We start from the raw sequence: 20,570 nt of genomic DNA, 5'->3' as shown, positions 1-20,570 counted from the left end.
AGGCGCCTCCACAGTAAATAGTGCTTCAGGTGCCTTGGAAGCACTATATACTGCAGACGTGTCTGCTCAAGCGTAGGGGAGGGTGGCACAGAGAGAGAGAGAGAGACTGACCAAGCACAGGGTGGTGATGGTGGCGGCTGCCCCTTGCCTGCCTGCTCAAGCGCACGGAGTGTAGGGAGAGGAGAACTGTGCTCAAAGCTTTAGATTGCTATAGCAAGAGTGCTACATGATAAAAGAAAAAAGGCAAGGGAAGCATCCCTGGGTGCATTTTGGAAAAAGCCTCCAAGTGGTCTGTATGCAAGGCCTACCTGACCTTGTTGTTTCACTTCAGACATGCGTATTGTTAGCTTTGAATAAAAAGTTTGCTGAAATATGTTGAACTGCTCTTCTTTTTTGTGGTGTAGGAACCAATCCCTATTCTTTCCATGTTATTCCTACACGTAGTTCCAAAGTTTCTGTTAAAGAAGTCATGGTCAGGAATGAATGTACTTCATTAACTGAGGTATTACTGTATAGAACCTACACATATAATCTATATTTCAAAAGAGAGCTTTTGAGTATTTAAGGAAATAGCTAAGGCCAGTTTAGGATTCAGATTGATGGTGGTTAAACATTAAATCCACACAAGCTGCAAGTGTCCATGAAGATTAGCAAAAAGCAAATCTTGGGACACTGCAAGGATTAATAGTGTTTATACAAGATAAAAAGGCAGGAAGGAACCTTCAGCTATTAACTACGTTGAAGCCAACTTTGGTTAACAGACAACAGAACAAACTTTCCTCCAGGACAGGCTATGGGCCAGGCTGGATGAGACCTTGAAGTCAGCATTAAACCTGGCATGTGATGCACAGGAAAACCCCAAGACCACACAGTCCTGAATCTTTGTTAAAACAAAAAGGGATTGCGAAGAGCTCCAAAAAGACCTCTCCAAACTGAGTGAATGGGCGGAAAAATGGCAAATGCAATTCAATATAAACAAGTGTAAAATTATGCATATTGGAGCAAAAAATCTTAATTTCACATATACGCTCATGGGGTCTGAACTGGTGGTGACCGACCAGGAGAGAGACCTCAGGGTTGTAGTGGACAGCTCGATGAAAATGTCGACCCAGTGTGCAGCAGCTGTGAAAAAGGCAAATTCCATGCTAGCAATAATTAGGAAAGGTATTGAAAATAAAACAGCCGATATCATAATGCCGTTGTATAAATCTATGGTGCGGCCGCATTTGGAATACTGTGTACAGTTCTGGTCGCCTCATCTCAAAAAGGATATTATAGAGTTGGAAAAGGTTCAGAAGAGGGCAACCAGAATGATCAAGGGGATGGAGCGACTCCCTTACGAGGAAAGGTTGCAGCATTTGGGGCTTTTTAGTTTAGAGAAATGGCGGGTCAGAGGAGACATGATAGAAGTGTATAAAATTATGCATGGCATTGAGAAAGTGGATAGAGAAAAGTTCTTCTCCCTCTCTCATAATACTAGAACTTGTGGACATTCAAAGAAGCTGAATGTTGGAAGATTCAGGACAGACAAAAGGAAGTACTTCTTTACTCAGCGCATAGTTAAACTATGGAATTTGCTCCCACAAGATGCAGTAATGGCCGCCAGCTTGGATGGCTTTAAAAGAAGATTAGACAAATTCATGGAGGACAGGGCTATCAATGGCTACTAGCCATGATGGCTGTGCTCTGCCACCCTAGTCAGAGGCAGCATGCTTCTGAAAACCAGTTGCCGGAAGCCTCAGGAGGGGAGAGTGTTCTTGCACTCGGGTCCTGCTTGCGGGCTTCCCCCAGGCACCTGGTTGGCCACTGTGAGAACAGGATGCTGGACTAGATGGGCCACTGGCCTGATCCAGCAGGCTCTTCTTATGTTCTTATGTTCTTACTGTTATAAGTCTTGTGTAGGTTAGATCCAAAAGACAGCATCTAAAACAAGCTCTCAAGATTCCACTACTATATGAAGACAAAGTAAAAAGTTTTAAAATCACAAGATAGCGCAATCCCACCTGCCCAAGCACACAGGACCAAAGCATGGAGGGGGAAATGGCTCCACTTTAATGGGACTCAGGCCCACATGGTGATCTCATGAGGATAAAAACAAGGCTGTAGATAATGCTTGGGGATGTATTTTTAATTAAAAAATACATTTTTGCAAATATAACAGAGACAAAGAAAGAAACATTGTCAGCTGACACGAACAGTAAAAATATTCCATTGATCCTCACTTAAACATATAAATTAATATAAGCAGTCCATGCATCCAAATATTTATACAGAGCTATATCGGGCATCTCAATCTTGCAAGAATTGCAGGACACAAATCAGAAGCAGAGTTGGGGGGGGGCGAATAAAAGAAGCAACATTCTGAACAGGGAGCTGATGGTCCAGACTATTCTCTAGGACAGGCAGATTTGAAACTCTAGGCTAGTCTTCCCCAATCTGGTGCCCTCCACATGTTTTGGACTACAACTCCCATCAGCCTCAGCCTGGGACATAAAACAAAGGGATCCAAAAGAAGCTGAAGGATCCCAACCAATCATCTGTTTTTCAGAACTGGCTAGGTCTTCTTTGTCCATTTTTCAAATCTCATAAAGCATTTTATCTGTGCTCTGCGTTACAGGTTTGCACTAGGTTCAGACAGTCTCATCACAAGCGAAGAGGAGAGTGGCTGTTTTTACACGGCTGGGCTAATGACATGCACACTGGCCAGTTTTAGTGCTAGCGGGATGTGACGCCATGCCCAAGCGAAACCTGTAGCCCCAAATCCCCACCTACCCCGGTTCCCACAAAGTATTTCCATTCCAATATCTAGGAAGGGAAGCCCCAAAAACTAGCACCCGGGTCTGCTCTCTATAGCACTGGTAGTGTTTGTGCCAAGGAATTGCAGCAAACAGCCTTAGCCAGGAGGTCTTCAATGGGCCACATCATCAGACTCATGAAACGGACAAAGAAGGGGGCGGGTATGAATGGCGTGTTGAAATACAGCAAAATTTAAGAGGCAACAAGGATGCAAAGACTCTCCGATCCTAAGAGCTGTGGTGCTAAACAGGAAGCCATGGTCCCCAACAAGCTACTAGTCCACAACACTTTTGCAGCACATCGATGGACCCAAAACAACCGAACTGTTCCCATTTTCAAAAGCTTCCCTGTCTGCTTGCCCAGCAGCAATCCACAGTTACCATGGGCCACCAGGCAAAGAGTACATTATTAACATGCATAGAAGCATCAAGGCATGAATATAGACCAACTGCTGCAATCCCAAATAACTACTTATGTATGTCAAGTAGTGAGAACATCTCCCTCCCAGTGCAACATTCCCTCTAAAAGCAAGCTCAGGTGACTGAGTGTCAACAGGATCTGAGCTAAAATATGGAAAATGAGGGAGGGATTGACATGCCCTAAGGTTTGCAGAGGTACAACACACTTAAACTCTCTCCTCACCCCCCCTGCTGCTGCTAAAAAGAGCCCAATGAAAGTGAAGCATGCTTGATGAAGCCACAGAATGTTGAGTGTCAGCTAGAAATAAAGAATGTGAAAATCAGGAGGGGGCAGGTGAGAAGACGAATTGGCTTGCTTGAGCACCTTATACCATGCCAGCTCCAGATTTTGAGAACTCTTGGGCAAGATACCCTCCATGCCCCCCCGTGAGTCTACCTTCTCACTGCAGCAGGTCTAAGGGGTTCTCATCAGCAGACGCCGTGCAGGGGTGTGGCCCCCTCAGCAGAATCCACCTGTACTGGTACCTGATGCCAGCCCTGCCCTTGCAGCTTAGGGGGATGAGATACACCGCAACATTTTGTTGCAGGTCCTACTTATTCTGTATGATCAGACAACTGCAGAACTGTTGTGGCTTTCCATCATCTGTTGTGCCTCATGAAATCAATACAGGTGCCATCCTCCCAGCCTGTCCGTCAAGCTGACCGATAGCCTGCCAGGAGACACAGCAACGCAAATGCTCATTCATTTCCTCTTTCTTCAAGGAGGATCTATGGGGATTAATTGCCATCTCTCTCTCTCGCTCTCTACTGTCAGACCATCTCCTTTGTTTGCCAACAGGGGGAAGGGATATTAAAGAGCATTCTGGAGGAGCAAGCAAATGTAAGGACAAAAAAGCCAGGATTTGTCAACATGGAACTGAAAGTCTCATGCCATTAATGGTTGTGTGATTCGCAGAAGAAATCAAAGAAGGAAGATCAGCCAAAAAACCAGTAGAACGTTCAATAACGATTAAATAATCTTCTGTGGCTTTACAACATTGCAATGCAGAGTGTGTAATAGCACATAAAAATGTTCTAAAATATCATGCTGTGCAAACTGACTATGTCTTTCAAATACTAATGACACCACAACAGTGGAATATAAAGGTATGATTGTCTAAAACCTTGAGACCCAAAAGATTAAGACCGTTTGCAAAAGATGTATTTCAGAGAACATGCCGGACACGTTTCAACTTCTGTGACATATAGTTGAAGGGCATCTCCTTGTGCATGGGCTCAGAGAGCCAGTTTATATAATGCATTATGCTGCTACAGATTCAGAGTTTGAGAAAAATGGTCTAAAGCTCTTCTGCAATACAGCAACATCAAGCTCCAACAACTCTCAGTCCTCATTTGTATCATGCAAACACACTCTTTGTTGCCAGAAACAGATTATTGGCAATCAAAGAGTAAATCCAGTACCAAATTTATTGGATTTGTCTCTGGTTTACTTTCTTCTCTTTCTTGCCCCTTTAGAGACAAAGACAATAAAAGTTGCCCAACTCAGGAGCGGAAGCTTTTGGCCTCAATGGAGGAAGCTGGCTTGCAGAAGATGCAAAAAGAAGATCCACCGACAGTCTCCCTCTACAGTTGCCAGTTAAGGTCCCACCTGTCCTGGCTCCCTCCTGGCATATTCAGACTCAGGACTCTCAGTTTGGTGGTTGAATCCACAGATTAGCACAGGACTGAAACAGAAATCAGGTTATACAGATCACACGGTGTTAAAGTCAACGCAAGGCACTACTCGGCATGGCTACTCAAGCAAAGACGTTGTCGTCACGCCCCCTTAATCCCCTTAATAAAAGACGGAGATGAGACTTTTCTCTCAACTCAGGACTGGGCAAGCAAGCAGGCACTCCTACGGGTAGGCTGGCTAACGGGCTCAGTCTACTCGCACCTGCGCAGCCAACAGTGCACCTGGGGCAACAGGGGTGGTGGCGACTCAGCCAGGACCTCCCCTGGCCCCACCTCTGGCATTCCCTCCTAGGCCGATGGTAGGTCAACAGCAGGAGGCTGGCACAGCAGTTGAGGGCGATGCAATTGGATGGTCTGATGGTTCAACACCCCCCCCCCACACGCCTGTGTCAGCTGACACCTTAGGGTAAATAAGGGAGCAGATCACTGGGCTCCTCCCAGACATCCTCATGCACAGCTCCCAGCCCACTTGGCTCCTCCCCTGGATCCCAGACCACCACCTCCTCAGTCCAAGAATTCTCCATTGGGCTCATGACACCACCTGACCCACACCCCAGCAGCATCTGTTCAGAGGAAGAGGCTTGGTTCCCCCCACAGAGGACCCCAGCACAGCTGAGGACACGGGCAAAACCACAACGGCCCCAAGTTAGCCAGAAATCCCCCCCCCATGGATGTCTCACCTGGACCACCCAATCATCCTTCCAAACACTTCCCGAGCATTCATTCCCTTTGCCCTTCAGGCCTCAAGAGCAAAGGCAGCAGTGGGCCCAGTAGGAACACAAGAACTGTCCTGCAGCAGGATTAGGACAAAGGCCCAACTAAAGCAGCATCCTGTTCTCCTGGTGGCTAACCAGATGCCCCAGTGGGAAGCCTGCAAGCAGGACCTGAGTGCAATAGCACTCTCCCCACCTGCGATTCCCAGCAACTGGCATTCAGAGGCAGGCTGCCTCCAGCAGTGGGGATAGAACATAACCACCGAAAACCTTATCCCCCGTGAACCTGTCTTACCCCCTTTTAAAGCCATCCATTTTGGTAGCCGCTCATGAGTAGCTTCAGTCTTCTCGTCTGTTAAACAGGCACAGCAAATGAGTGAACCTTACAGGGTTATTACTGAAAGTGGATACAGTTGTGTTTGAGCATTAGAACATCGGAAGAGCATGGCTGCTGGATCAGGCCAATGGCCCACCTAGTCCAGCGCCTGTTCTCATAGTGGCCCTATGGGAAATCCACAAGGACGAGCTGAGTGCAACAGCATTCTCCACACTTGTTATTTTCAGCAAATGGTATTCAGAGGCAGGCTGCCTCCAGCAGAGGAGACAAACAAGCCTTCCTCTCTGGAATCCCAGTCACCACAGCTGTGCCCATTTGGGTGCCAGGTGGCTCCATCACCAGGGGCCCCCCTCAGGAGGAAGGGCATACTCAGAAGAAGGGAGGAGATCCAGCTGTAAATGGCAACCCAACAGATGACCAGGAAGAGGGTGGATTTGGCAGTGAGGATATAAGCGCAATACTTTCCGCCAGACCTTGGTGGGTTAACAGCTCCCTTGATGTCTAGCTTGCTTGCGCAGCTCCAGAACACTCTGGCTGAAGTCCTGTACCTGGTGCCAGACCACATGTGCTGGTCACAGACACTGCCAATGGACTGCACAAGGCTCTTGGGTGGAAGTTCTCAGTAGATTTACCCCTTTGAGCTAAAATATTAAAGACGCATTGTGTTAGCCTAAGAGTTGCTTGAACATTGCCACCACCACCACCCCTGTTTCCTGACCAACAGGGAAAAATATGTCACTTTGATAGATGTGCATCATCAGCCAAAGGAACGCAAACCTCCATTTCTAGCAGCGCAGAAGGTGCCTTTTAAAAAAGCTCTCTGAGGAAGCACATTTTTCTGGGCTGGAAGTGTTGTGGGAACAGCACTGAGAAACAATCTCAGCAAGCAGAAATATAAAGCTTTTGCCCCCTGGCTATCAGAGGCCAAAGTGACTGTACAGCCAACACCAGAAATTATCACACTTGGGAGGGAGAGGACCCCAAGACAAATATGCACCAGGACAGCAACATCCTCCCATCCTGCTGCAATCAAGCCTAGCATGAACTTCCTGAATCACACACTCCAGTGCAACAGGAGAAAGTCAAGTGCACCCAGCTTACAAAAGCCAGCTGCTCTGGTTTTTAACTTCACACACACCCTCAGCAGTCCCAGGCTGCCGTGGACATGGCACTGTTTCCAGAGAGATAAAAACAAACTTGCTTGCTGTGCTCTGGCCTAGGAATCTTACTACCTACGAACGGTCTAGTGCTGGTCAGTAAAGACAGGAGGCTCACACCTGCTGGTGCTAGTGAGGATCTGATGCTTTGTCGGAGGAGTGGCACAAGATCCAAGCAGGAACTGACAAGAGGGAGGAAGGGAGGGCCAGCTGCCAGGCAGGACTGCCTTGCAGCGTATTCCATAGTAGGGGTGTGGCAGCAGGATGGCTAAACTGCTTAGGAGGCCTTTGAGTGTGACTAAGAGCAAGCAGATTGATAAGAACCCCAAGACAAAACTCACTGGCTGGACCTGCAGCTTGGTGGGCTTGGAAGGAAAGCCCAAGGGTGCAGACAGCGGGCAAGGAGTAGCTAACTAAATTGGTGCTAGTACTTGGTGGACATTCGGGGCAGGTGGAAACATGCGGAAGACTCCGGGCATGATCACTTGCCATCAGGGATAATTAGGGGTCTCCTTACACAACACAGAGACAGAAGGGTTGTACTCAGCAGAGCCTGAATGAGTTGGCACCAGACCTTGGAGAGACGCAAGAGCCTGCTCAATGTAAACCAAAACAGCATGTTTCATATTACAGGGTGGATTGCAAACTATCTCCCCACCTGCCGGCAGCAATGCCAGCCTATAACAGAGGGGGAGGAAAGAGCTCTCCTAGAGCAGCATCTCACAGGGCATGTTCTCCAGGTGCAAGCCTATCCTTAGTAGGGATGGCTTCAGAAGAGGAAGAACCACAGAGCAGGGCCAAGTTGCCATCTAGAAAACGAGACAGGAAGAAAAGGGAATGAATGACAGGACTGTGAAGAACAGCGTGTACATTTGCAAATAAAACAATATTACCAAGATGCTCCTAGTTTCCAGCATTCTCCTATTCAAAGGAATAGTAAACCTAGCAACATTGCCCCATAACTTCCCACTATTTCAAAATATTTAACTACCAGTCTGTTTACCAAGAGGGGTCTCCCTCACATCAAGACACCATTGCAGCTTCTGGGATCTTTCAAACTCTGACCAAAAGGACAGGACCGACAGAGCACAGAATGGGAAAAGACGTGCTAGCATAGCTCTGCCTTCTGCCATCTATGCCCAGAAGTGCCCTAGCTTATCAAAGAGGATGGCAAAGCACATAATTAAACGCTTCCTCATTGGAAGAGCAATTGAACTCGCATTTCACCAGAAGAGTAGAGAAGCTAATTGTGCCTTTCAATGCTCATCTGATCCTATTAATAGATAAAAAAATTTACTCTGGCAGAAGAAAGCACCAGCGAAGAAGGTCAAGTCTGTCTGGCCTCAGCCCCAGCTGAAAACCAGCAGAAGTGGCTCCTATGCTGCGTAGCCTAGGTTACTGTTGAAGAAAGGGAGCCTGGAGCAAGTTTGTGACTGGCAGGAGCCAGAAGCCATCCCTCCCTCTCCCTGTTGCTATCAGCTTTCCGCTCTCGAGCTAATTTCAGGCTGTCCTACTGGTCTCTAGGAAAGGCAGCCTCAACAGCAGATAAAGTGGTAGAACTGTTTCTGGGGTGTTATCACTTTAGATTGCAGGAAGAGGGGCTCTACAGTTGAATCCCTCCATATTTAAAAATCCCCTTGCACGCCACTTGGCTGCGTGCAGGCAGGGATTATTATTTTTAATTTGGAGGGAAGGACACAATAGTACTGCAAGCGGTACAGTCCAGAAATAGGTTTGCCATCTTGGTGTGCACAAAACTTAAATGCTCTGCTCTAACTTGGACCTTTTTCTCTTTTTATTGTGCTTCAAATACGGATCCATGTTCTAGAGAACAAGCTTAATTCAGCTCTGTAGACAGAAAGCAAAGCTGTCCGCTACAAAAACACAAACAAAACAGGTCTTTCAAATTCTGGGTTCTTCACAAAGCTAAGACACATACAGATTGGATACCAGTCCCACTCTTTAGGAAAAGTCTTTGCTCACCTCATTGCATATATTCATACTAGACTACTGCAACACACTCTGTGTGGGTCTGCCTTTAAAGGTTGCTCAGAAACTCCAACCTGCACAGAATACAGTTGTTCAGATGCTTGTTGGGCTAGGCAAGCACATTCCCCAACCTGGTGCCCTCTGGATGTTTAGGACTACACCTGCCATTAGCAGCTACATGTAATCCAAACACCTGGAGGGTGCCAGGCTGGGGAAGGTTTGGCTAGCCATTCAAAGCATACAACCCCTGTTACGTTGGCTGCCAGTCCACTTTCTGGACCAATATGTGTTGGTGTTGACCATTAAAGCCTTAGTGGCTTGGGACCAGGTTATACCTGCACCAGTAAGAACCTACCCAAGCCTTAAATTCAACCTCAGAGACCCTCCTTGAGGGCTGGCCATCAAGGCCTATTAGACTGGCGAACATTAGAGACAGGGCCTTTTTAGTGGTGACTCCACGTATATGGAGCTCCCTCACTAGCAATGTATGTATAGCATCTACTGGCTTTTAAACAGACCATGAAAACTTTTTCTCCCCCAAGCTGCTTTTTAATACAAGGTATTCCCGTATGGTTTTAAATGCTTCTGTTTTTATGACAGTAAATGAAACAGCATGTTTCATTATTATTATTATTATTAACATTTAATACCGTTTCTACTTATTACTGATAATTTTTTTTACACCAAAATGTCTCAAAGCAACAAATAAATGATAAATAATAATATTACAATATTAGGTTTGGCTTGTGGCTTTATTGATTTTTTATTATCTATGTATTTTTGCTCTGGATGCAAGCTGCTTCTGGAGATTTTTGCCCAAATAATTTGAAATAAGTGATGGAAATACATTGGAAATATAAAAATTAAATGGAACACATGTACATAAAGTAAAACTCATTTTTCCTCCATATTTGTTCATTCCCAGTAAATACATCTTGTGTTTCAGGTTCAGGGGAACAAGAGCAACAGAGAGCCCTTCACCTCATGGGAGATAAGGATGTTGAACTAGATGGCCCTTTGGCCTGATCCAAGAGGGCTCATCTGATGTTGTTGGCTGAATAACAGCCATTTTTATTTTTAAGAAGGGGGGAAATGGTTTGCGGCCATCTTTAGTTTATGCTTGGACCAGTTCTGGCATATGGAAAGCCACATTTTAATTATCTATAGAAATTAAGACAATAGGCTAGGCTTTGGCAAACAACCACCACTCACACTGTCATCTGTTAAGGGGTGTCTTGCAGGTACCAAGAATGAATGGCTCATTTGGGAAGGAAGCACCTAGTGTTTACCAGACCTTTTATCTTAAAAGAGCCTTTGAAGACAGGATGGGCTAAGATTACAAGCCTAACCCAAAAGGTGGCAGATTGCAGAATTAGCCTTTGAGCACCCACATCTCCTGCTTCTTAGAGTAGGAGAACAAAGACAGAATTTAGACCACTTTTGCACAATAAAAAAAAGATTGTATTCAACTAAGTCCTGCTCAGAATAGCCAAATTAAAATTAATGAACCTAAGTTAGTCATGTCCATTAACTTCAATGGATCTACCCTGAGTAGGGGTTGAATACCACCTACAGATACTGATTTTTTATTTTTTTAAAAGAACAGGCATTTTAGTAAGTTGCAAAATGTCCAGAAATTGCAATACAGGAGACACGAATTCATTTTTAGTACTCTCCCCCATTTGCTTCTTTTCATAAAATCAGCTTGCTCCAGAGGAAAACGTAATAGCCGAGCCCAAGCCGCACCAGACACCCTGAAGAGGGCCACCACCTGCTATGCACATTATGAGTCCCAGCAGGGACTGGCAGACACGGAGAGGTGGTCTTCTTATGACTGCAGCCATTCATGAGGCGCAACTTATTAGAAAGCAATGCACACCTTCAGAAAAACACACAGAGCAAAAACAGTGCTGGAAATTACCACTGGGAAATTACCTGGGTCTCAAAGGCGCCCTCACTGCAGGGCTGGTGCTAGTCTGCAGAAGGCCCACGACACGATGCCGCCGTTAGCCTCTCCCCACATGGCCACAACAATGCCATGTCTTCTTTTTTTGCTGCTGCGGCAACAGCATCACTTACCAGACCCCGACCTCCAGAGAGCATTTTAGTGGTGGCTGGGCACCACTGCAACTTTTGAAAGGGAGTCAAGCTTGGCTCCCATCCATAGGGGGTGCCCACCATCTTAATTTAACCAAAAGACAATGCCCTGGCCTAGAGATCTAAGAAATCTCTAGATTTATAAGGCTGACATTGTGTTTTGGGTAAATTTAGGGCAGATCCACACCATGCATTTAAAGCACATACATTCAACATACATTGAAGTACATGAATCCCACCACAGAACCATGGGAACTGTAGTTTGTTAAGGGTGGTGGGAACTGTTAATCATGAAGGGGGAAACTACACTTCCCAGGATTCTTTGGGGGAAGTCATATGCTTTAAATGCGAGTTGGATATGCTTTAAATGTATTGTGTGGATCTGTATTATTATGGTGAGCAGCCACCACCCATAGAAGCAGAGCTTCCCTCCCATTCAAAAATGGCACTACTGCCCACTCACTGCTTGCTGAAAGGGTTGTCCAGAGGCTGCTGGAAGGGCAGTGAATGGCAGTGTGGCCAGCAAGGGGCCCTTCTGAGCCCCTTTGCTAGGGCCCAATCTGGCCAACCACAGGAACCAGGCCTGGCCCTCAAGGTGCTAACTGTCACCTATTCCAGCCACTCTCCCACACTGATGCCTTGAGTTTCCACCCTGCAAAGACTCTGGGGAGGAAGAGCACAGCATCCCAGACCAGGCTTTCATTCCTGGAAAGCAAGGTACCCAGTCTGCAGACAAGACAAGGTACCTCAGCCTTTCTACCACTCTGGAAAATCTGCCAGAAACGTCACATAAAGAATAGCCCAAGAAGAGCATCTGGGATAAACGCAGCTACCCAGCACTCCCTGTGACAGACTGGAGCATCACCCTGCCGGGCAGAAATTATTCACTGAGCAGTTACACTTTTACCGCGGCCTCTTGCAGAGAGATGGTTACAGACCAGGAGTCATCTAAGCGTGAACTGATGGGGGCAAAAGTCCTGGACAGTTACAAGGAGCCAAAGGAAAAGGCAACCAATTGTGTCAGCCAGTCAGGGAAGAGGAAAAACAATCCTCCCCATCTGTTGCAGCCCCCCCTTGCATGCAGCTGCTCAACTCACTTAATTTCGCCTTGACTATTCGGTGGAGGGTGTTTTTTCTCTTCTCGCTCTCTCTCTCTCTCTCACCCACACACAAAAACCTGGCATGTTTGCCTTGTTTCTGAGCACATCGATCCTCAATTTATTATTATTATTATTTAAATCTATATCCCACCCTTCCTCCCAGAAGCACTAAAAACACTCTAAAACATCTTAAAAACAGCCTTTAAAATATATTAAAACAAAAAAATCTTTTAAAAATCTTAAAAAGCAATTCCAACACAGACGCAGACTGGGATAAGGTCACTACTTAAAAGGCTTGTTGAAAGAGGAAGGTCTTCAAACATAAGGTCTGAAAACATAACAGAGATGGTGCCTGTCTAATATTTAAGAGGAGGGAATTCCAAAGTGTTGGTGCCACAACACTAAAGGTCCGCTTCCTATGTTGTGCAGAACAGACCACCTGATAAGATGGTATCTGTGGGAAGTCCTCACCTGCAGAGCACAGCGAACAACTGGGTACATAAGGGGTAAGACCATTTTTCAGGTATCCTGGTCCCAAGCTGTACAGGGCTTTGTAAACCAAAACCAGAACACTGAACTTGGCCCGGTAGCTAATTGGTAGCCAGTGCAATTCTTCAGCAGCGGGATAACATGTTGGCGATACCGTGCCCCAGTGAGCAGTCATGCCGTTGCATTCTGTACCAGCTGCAGCCTCCAGACCAACCTCAAGGGCAGCCCCACATAAAGCACATTACAGTAATCCAGCCTGGAGGTTACCAGTGTGTGGACAACAGTTGTCAGGCTATCCCAGTCCAGAAACAGCTGCAGCTGTCTTATTAGGCGAAGCTGTGAAAAGGCACTCCTAGCCACTGAGGTCACCTGGGCCTCTAGCGACCAAGATGAATCCACGAGCACCCCCAGACTACGGACCTGCTCTTTCAGAGGGAGTACGACCCCATCCAAAACAAGCAACTGACCAATTATCCAAACTCGAGAACCACCAACCCACAGCACCTCCATCTTGCTAGGGTTCAGACTCAGTTTGTTGGCCCTCATCCAGCCCACCACAGAGTCCAAGCACTGGTACAGCTGGGTATCATCAGCATACTGGTGACCCCTTTCCCCAAATCTGATGACCGCTCCCAAGGGCTTCATATAGATGTTAAACAGCATTGGGGACAAGATAATACCCTGCGGCACCCCACAGCACAACTGCCAGGGGGCCAAAAGACAATCATTGAATGCTATTCTCTGAAAACGACCCTGGAGATAGGATTGAAACTACTATAAAATAGTGCCTCCAATACCCATCTCACCAACTCAGCCCAGGATACCATGCTCAATGGTATCAAAAGCTGCTGAGAGATAAAGTAAGAATAACAGGCTCACACTCCTCCTGTCCTGCCAATAAAAGTCATCCATCAGGGCGACCAAAGTCAATTCAGTCCCATAACCAGGCCTGAACCCAGACTGGAATGGGTCAAGATAATCTATTTGTTTCATCCAAGAGTACTTGCAACTGCTGCTCACAACCCTCTCAATCACCTTCCCTAAGAAGGGGGTATTCAGGACCGGGTGGTAGTTGTCACAAACCAATGGGTCCAGGGTGGGCTTTTTCAGGAACAGTCAGATCACCGCCTCTTTCAGGGTGGCTGGGACCGCTCCCTCCCGCAAAGAAGCACTGACCACACCCTGGATCTACTTGGTCATACCCCCTTGGCAAGCTTTAATAAGCCAAGAAGGACAATGGTTGAGAGGATACGTTGCTGGTCGCATCATCACAAGTACCTTGTCCACATCATCAGGCTACATCAACTGAAACTGATCCCGTAAGAAGGTGCAGCAGACATTGCACTCAACACCTCACTGGTGACTACAATAATAATAATAATAATAATAATAATAATAATAATAAAATTTTATTTGTTAGTCGCCTATCTGTCCGAACTAATGGACACTCTAGGCGACGTACAACAATATAAAATACAATATACAAATCAAAACCACAAACATCAATTAATCTAAAACCATCCTTCAATTAATACATCATAAAAACTAGTCCACCCCAGAAATCCTATAGGCCTGCCTGAATAGCCAGGTCTTTAAGGCTCGGCGAAAACCCATCAGGGAGGAGGCATGTCGAAGGTCAAAAGGAAGGGAATTCCAGAGGGTGGGGGCCACAATCGAAAATGCCCTCTCGCCCTCTCTCTGGTCCGCACCAGCCTAGCTGTTTTGACTGGTGGGACTGAGAGGTTTTGTGAGGCTGATCTTGTCTGGCGGCATAATCGGTGATACTGGAGGCGGTCCTTCAGATAAACTGAGCCGAAACCGTATAGGGTTTTAAAGGTTAACACCAACATCTTGAATTGGGCCCGGTAAACAACTGGTAACCAGTGTAGATCTACCAACACTGGAGTAATATGATCCCGGCAACGGCTATGCTTTATCAAGCGTGCCGCCGCATTCTGTACCAGCTGCAATTTCCGGACCGTTTTCAAGGGTAACCTCATGTAGAGCGCATTACAGTAGTCTAAGCGAGAGGAGACCAGGGCATGTATCACTCGTGGAAGCAGATGCATAGGAAGGTAGGGTCGCAGCCTCTGTATCAGATGTAATTGATGTGGATCAAGATTGCTACGGAGGCAAGCAACTTTACCTTTGAAGTGCCTTGCAAACAATTCACTGTGGGCCCCCGAGAGGTCTAAAACTCCATTTCCTGGAGTTGATATCAACAGACCCTTGAAAATACAGAAAAGCTCCACTAGACAGCAACTTGAGGATGCAATGGAGGAAGAGAAGTGAGCCTTCTTTGACGCCCTCACTGCCACTCAGTAGGCATGGTTATGATGTTTTACTCGTGCCCGATCAGTAATCAAATGACAGCATGTGGGCCTCATCACAAGCTCTCTGCATGGCTGATCAAACTGCAGGCTGTTCAGCATTTGGAGACAACTCAGGGCACAGGATGAAATGGGAGGGACCACAAGTCATAAAATTCTGCTAGCTGGTCCTTACCGGTGTCACGTTGGTAGCAGAGAGATCAGAGAGATTGTTACGATGTTTTTTCCTATTCACCGTATTTTCCCATTTGAGAAAGGGCCGTAGCTAAGAGATAGGACCACATGCTATGCATTCAGAAGGCCCCAGATTCAATCCCCAGCACCTCCAGGTAGGGCAAAAACAGAACCCCGCCTAACACCTTGGAGAGCTGCTGCCAGTCAGTGCAGGCAATACTGAGGAAGAGGCTGCTTCCTATATTCCTAAAAGCAAATAATCCTTGCCGCTTGGTTTAGCAAACTGGGCGTTCCATATCCTGGCTCAGCAAGGCTAGAATCCAAACATAGAAAATGTTATGGCCCCTACAAAGAAACAAAAACCCTTGGCCCTCACACCAAACTGAAAGCAACCTTAAATACATGGAACTGCATTTCAAAATGTAGCTTGCGAGTGCCTCAGGGCAGGGAACGACACCCACCCACATTTTTTTCCTTATGTTACTCTATAGATCAATCTTCCCCAAGCTTGTGCCATCCAAATGTTGTTGGAGTAGAACTCCCATAATCCCTGGCCACTGGCTATGCTGGCTGGGGCTGATGGGAGTTCGAGTCTAAACCTCCCAGGGGGCACCAGATTGGGGAAGACTGCTGTCAAGTGACAGAGACTGTAGAGATGCTTAAACATTAAAAAAACAGGGAGAGATTTGTCTACTGGCCTTCAGCCATTTCCAGAAGAGATTCCTTCCCTCCCAGCCATCGCAGAGCTGTGTATTAGCTCAACTACAGCTTTGAGGCATTTCAGAGCATTTTGCCAGCTCTCTGAAACCTCCAGGAGCTAATCTGTAATGCAGAGCTAATGAGGTCTGTTTTAAAGTCAGCTGCTCTACAACGAAGATCTGAAACAAGAGGACCAAAGGAAAGGTCTTAACCACCCTTGTCCCTTTACTAGGAGGAAGAAGAGTATCATCCACACCACCGTCTTTTACCCTACAAGTTATTAAAAAAAACTAGCAGATGATGCACTTAACGCTCCAGGCGCACAAGACACAAACACACACCTGGCTCCATTCAGCTGGGACGGAGCTGCAAACAAATTTCCCAGCTCAGATGCTTTGAAAGGACTCCACTTCAGCTCAAGTAGGCTTGTGCCTGACTCCCCTCCTGCAACCGGGGAAGTGCTCAACCCACCCCACATCAGTGGAAATCATGCAACTAGAATAAAAGCATAACAGGAAAAACGTTGGCAGAGCTGAATCGAAGGCAACCAAATTAGGAGGGAAAGGAAGGACCCACATTGCTGTTTTCCAGAGCTGCTGGCTGCCCAGATATTCTAGGAAGAGTAGAAACAGCAAGAGGCACGCCATAGAGCAGCCAGCGGCAGCTCACTCTGGTTCCTGGGCACAAATAGACTGAGGTGTGCTAGGTACAGTTACAGTTCCTCTTTCCCTGCTTGCCAACTCTTTTGCTCCCCACCACAACACTGCTGAGGAACCTGCCTTATACCCAAGTCAGACCAATGGTGCATCTGGCTTGTGTTGTCTGCACTGACAGGCAGCAACTCTCCAGTTTCAGACAGTGTCTGGGAGATGCTGGGTCGAACATGGAAACCTTCTGCATGGAAATCATGTTCTTTTCCATGGAGCTGGGAATGTCCCTAACGGACACAAGAAGATGCCTTATACGGAGTCAGACGAATGGGGCATCTAGCTCAGTACTGTCTGCACTGACGGGCAGCAGCTCCCCACAGTTTCAGACCCTGCTCTGCCTGGAGATGCTAGGGACTGAACTTGGGACTTTCTGCATGCAAATCAGATGCTTCACCACAGAGCTATGGCCCTTCCCCAAAGGAAGAGAGAGGCGCATGCCTAGAGACAGGGAAGCCATCCCCTGAGCAGCAGTCATGCTTAAACGCTGGGAGGAAAGTGTGTTCCCCACCCTTCCCTAATCTCAAAAGACCCAGGACCCAGAAACACCACAGCTTAACAACAGCATGATAAACAGACAAGACGGGATCCTGAGGCCGGCACTGCAAGCACCCTTTAAACCTGCTCCAACACCCCACTGTGCCACTCCCATTCCTGGAAGGCCCTATTCCGTTCGTGCATCCTGTTCCCACTATATCCTCAGGAACGGGATGCTGGGCTGGTCCTTCCCGTCAAGGCCAGGCATACCCAACAAGCATGAAGGACAGCAAAGAAAGAACATCAGGTAGGGGCAATTAGTGTTTGCAAAGGGATCTTGGAAGCTATTATCCCTGTAACAGCAGGGGTGGGGAATCTGTGACCCTCCGGATGATGTTGGGACTGTCTCGCCCATCAATCCTGACCACTTGGCCACACCAGCTGGGACTGGTGCGAGCTGGAGTCCAGATGTTATTGGAGGGCCTCAGGTTCCCTCACGGTGCCCTTATACATTTGGGAACCAAGATTTCATAAGCATGTAAGAGTAACCTGCTCAGTCAGACCAAAGGCTGCCTCATCTGGCACATCTATCTTCTCCAGATGACCAAACAAATTCCGCTGGGAAGCCCGCAAGTGGGACCTCAACGCAATGGCACTCAGAGGCATATGCCCTCACATAAGAGGCTATTCTTAATACTTCTTCCTCCATCCCCTCCCCAAGCAAAAAACTGCACCTCCTTTAAGGCGTGTTTCTGGAAAAGCATTTTTACACTGGATGTTGCCTGCGGATTGCACACGAGCAACACTGAATGCCTGGACAGGCAGGCATTGGCTCTTCCGCTTGGACACCAAGGTGTTTCTGACGGGACTTAAAGGAGTTGATACAGTCAGAAGCACCAACCAGTGCCAAGGACTCTTCCAGGAAGAGCTCATTCTGCCCCCCCCTTTTTAGCTGCTGACACAAGAACTGGGGCAAGGAATTTCCCACAGACAGGAAAGCCTTAGTAACAAGGCACCGACCCAGATCCAATAAGATAAAGGCAGCCAGGATCTAACACATGTAGAATGGGCAGAACCCACGACAGCAGGCACAGACGTATAGCCAGGAGAAGTTCTGTCTGTGGGCTTCCCAAAGGCATCTGGTTGGCCACTGTGTGGAACAGGATATCGGGCTAGACCAGCTATTGCTCTGACCCAGCAAGGATCTCCTTATGATCTTCGGACTACACCTTGGACAGATCTGGGTAACAGCTGGCCTTTCCTGTTTTCAAAACTGAGGAGCGGTCATTGGGTCTTTGTCCTAGGTGTGCAACCTGACATCCGCAGCACTTAGCAGGCACTTAATCAGCCTGCCATCGCCATCTTGGAACAGAGTCTGAACGCTGACCTAATGGTTACAACATTCTGCCTTATTCTTTTATTTTTCTCCTAACCTTTTGATTGGTTCCTAACAAACGTACTGTCCAGCTACGCATCTTGCAGCAGTCACTGAAGCCTACCAGGCAGGTGATTATGTGCACTGGGCATACTTGTGAGCGCTCACACTCTCTGGAATCCTCTGGTCAATGGGCCGAGTCGTTCCGATTTTCCAGTTAAAGGCACTTTTGGTTTCCAATGTAAAAGCAAGATATAGATATCCAAAATAAAATACATATGGAAGTAATACTATGTAAAATACATACATCACATTGCACCAGCAACGTCAGGATGATGTTAAGGAGAGTTAGGTGACTGAGACCAGCATTCCAGGGCTATTTCATGGAAAAGTAACCGACGGCAGTTGTGAGGGTCAGTTAAATCAAACAAGAAAGCAGAATTAGAGGCGGCAGAGAGAACATACATACAAAATATGAACTTTTCAGGAAATTGTGAGTTTAGGATCCACAGTTATTACCAATAAGCTAAAGGGATTGGTTGGTCAGAACAGCCAGCATCTTCATTCTCCAAAAATTATTGGCAAGTCCTGTTACAGCAGCTGCTCTGCTGAGTCCAGGCATTCTGTTTTTTAAAAATAAACACACCTCTAGCAGAGCTTACCTCTTCCGCAGCATGACACAAACATACATCGGACCTACTGTGGCAACTGTCTGTCTACAACTGCCTTGCTTAACCTTACAAGGGGACCAGGAATGGGGGGGGGGGCTGGTGCCGGGGAGGGGGATTTGAACAGAGACAAACACACCTGCTTCGCCAGCAAGGCTGCCTGTTTGAGAGAGAAACCACGCTCACCGACCCAGAAAATACCTAAGCCAAGATGTCAGGAGAAAAAGCCAGTGCGGACGGGGCCAGCACTTGGACCTTCCTTGCACTCCGATCTTGCTTCAAAAGTAAAGAAAAAGTATGATGCAACCTGCCCAGCCCAGCCTTACGGTCCGGAGACAGCCCGAGCGCGACAACGCTCTCCCACCCTTTTGACCGGCAAGCAGATGGTTCCTGAGACAGCCGAGCCAAGCCACCCCGCCCTTCTACCTTGCGGGAGACCAGGGCGCCATTTGCTCCAGCTACAGAAGCCTTCCCTTGTAGGACCCTCGTTAGAGCCTTGGATAGCGCGCGGCCGTCACGAAGAAAGGTGTCTCTGAGCACAGACAGAGCGCACCTCCCCGCGCCTCCAAGACGCAGAGAAGGAGACGGGAGAGAGACAGACCCAGAACATGCGGCGCCAAAAATCCAGCGAAGGAAACGGGGGTGGCGCGTTTCCGCGGCAAGCGAAGCTACACCTGTTGAGCTTCTGGCTGGCTAGTCGGAGCGCTCCCGGGGCATCGGGGGTGGGCAGGCGCTGACGCAACCAGGAGCTCCACTTGCAAAAGAGGCGCCAAGTCAGCAGAGCGGAGGGGAGAGAGCGGAGGGGAGAGGAGGGAAGGAGCCCCCTCCCGCCGCCGTTGTCTTCCCGGCTTCCAAGACCCCAGCGTGCCCCAGTTCCCCGCCTCTCACCGGCCCCAGGAACGCAGATCCGGCGCCCGGCGCAGCTTGGAGGACAACAAACGGGAGAAAGGAAAGCAGAGCGCGGGCGGGCGGAATATCAAGTGGCAGGATCCAGAGGGGGCGGGCCGAGCCGGGCAGAAAAATCTCCGCCCGCCTCCGCCTCCTGCAAGCAAGCCGGCGGCTCAGAGACAGCTAAGCCTGTTTGGGACGCCCGCTCGCCCTCCGCCGCCGCGCGCCAGAACTACGTCGTGTGAACGAGGCAGCAGCGTGCAAGCCGATACGTGGCCTTGGCCGTCCGCTCTTGCCTTGGAAAGCTCTGCCCGGGGGATCGTCACCTCGGAGGCTTTCCAAAAACACCTATTATGGTGCCAGCTTTCTCTTCCTCCTGTTAACAATAAAAACACCTTTTCCACCACTCCTTATTCATTTA

General features: G+C 47.8%; 1 protein-coding gene across 2 annotated transcripts in view; it reads right to left on the bottom strand.

Annotated features, from left to right (window-relative positions):
• The window catches only part of SLC7A3 (solute carrier family 7 member 3), a 34,220-nt gene extending 13,977 nt beyond the window's left edge, over positions 1–20,243 (bottom strand). Inside the window, exon 1 of one of the 2 annotated variants that reach the window (XM_061598992.1) lies at positions 20,150–20,243. Coding sequence is in view for 1 of the 2 variants with exons in the window: in XM_061598991.1 (XP_061454975.1) it covers positions 4,864–4,886 (23 nt within the window). In the remaining variant the exon portion in view is untranslated. Of the gene's footprint in view, positions 1–4,863; positions 4,902–20,149 lie in introns of those variants that run through there. The other variant, XM_061598991.1, reaches the window with a different exon arrangement.
• Positions 20,244–20,570: the final 327 nt, after the last annotated feature.

Source organism: Rhineura floridana, chromosome 16 (genome assembly GCF_030035675.1).
Source record: "Rhineura floridana isolate rRhiFlo1 chromosome 16, rRhiFlo1.hap2, whole genome shotgun sequence".
NCBI classification, from domain to species: Eukaryota; Metazoa; Chordata; class Lepidosauria; order Squamata; family Rhineuridae; genus Rhineura; species Rhineura floridana.
This window is presented reverse-complemented; position numbering and strand designations above follow the sequence as displayed.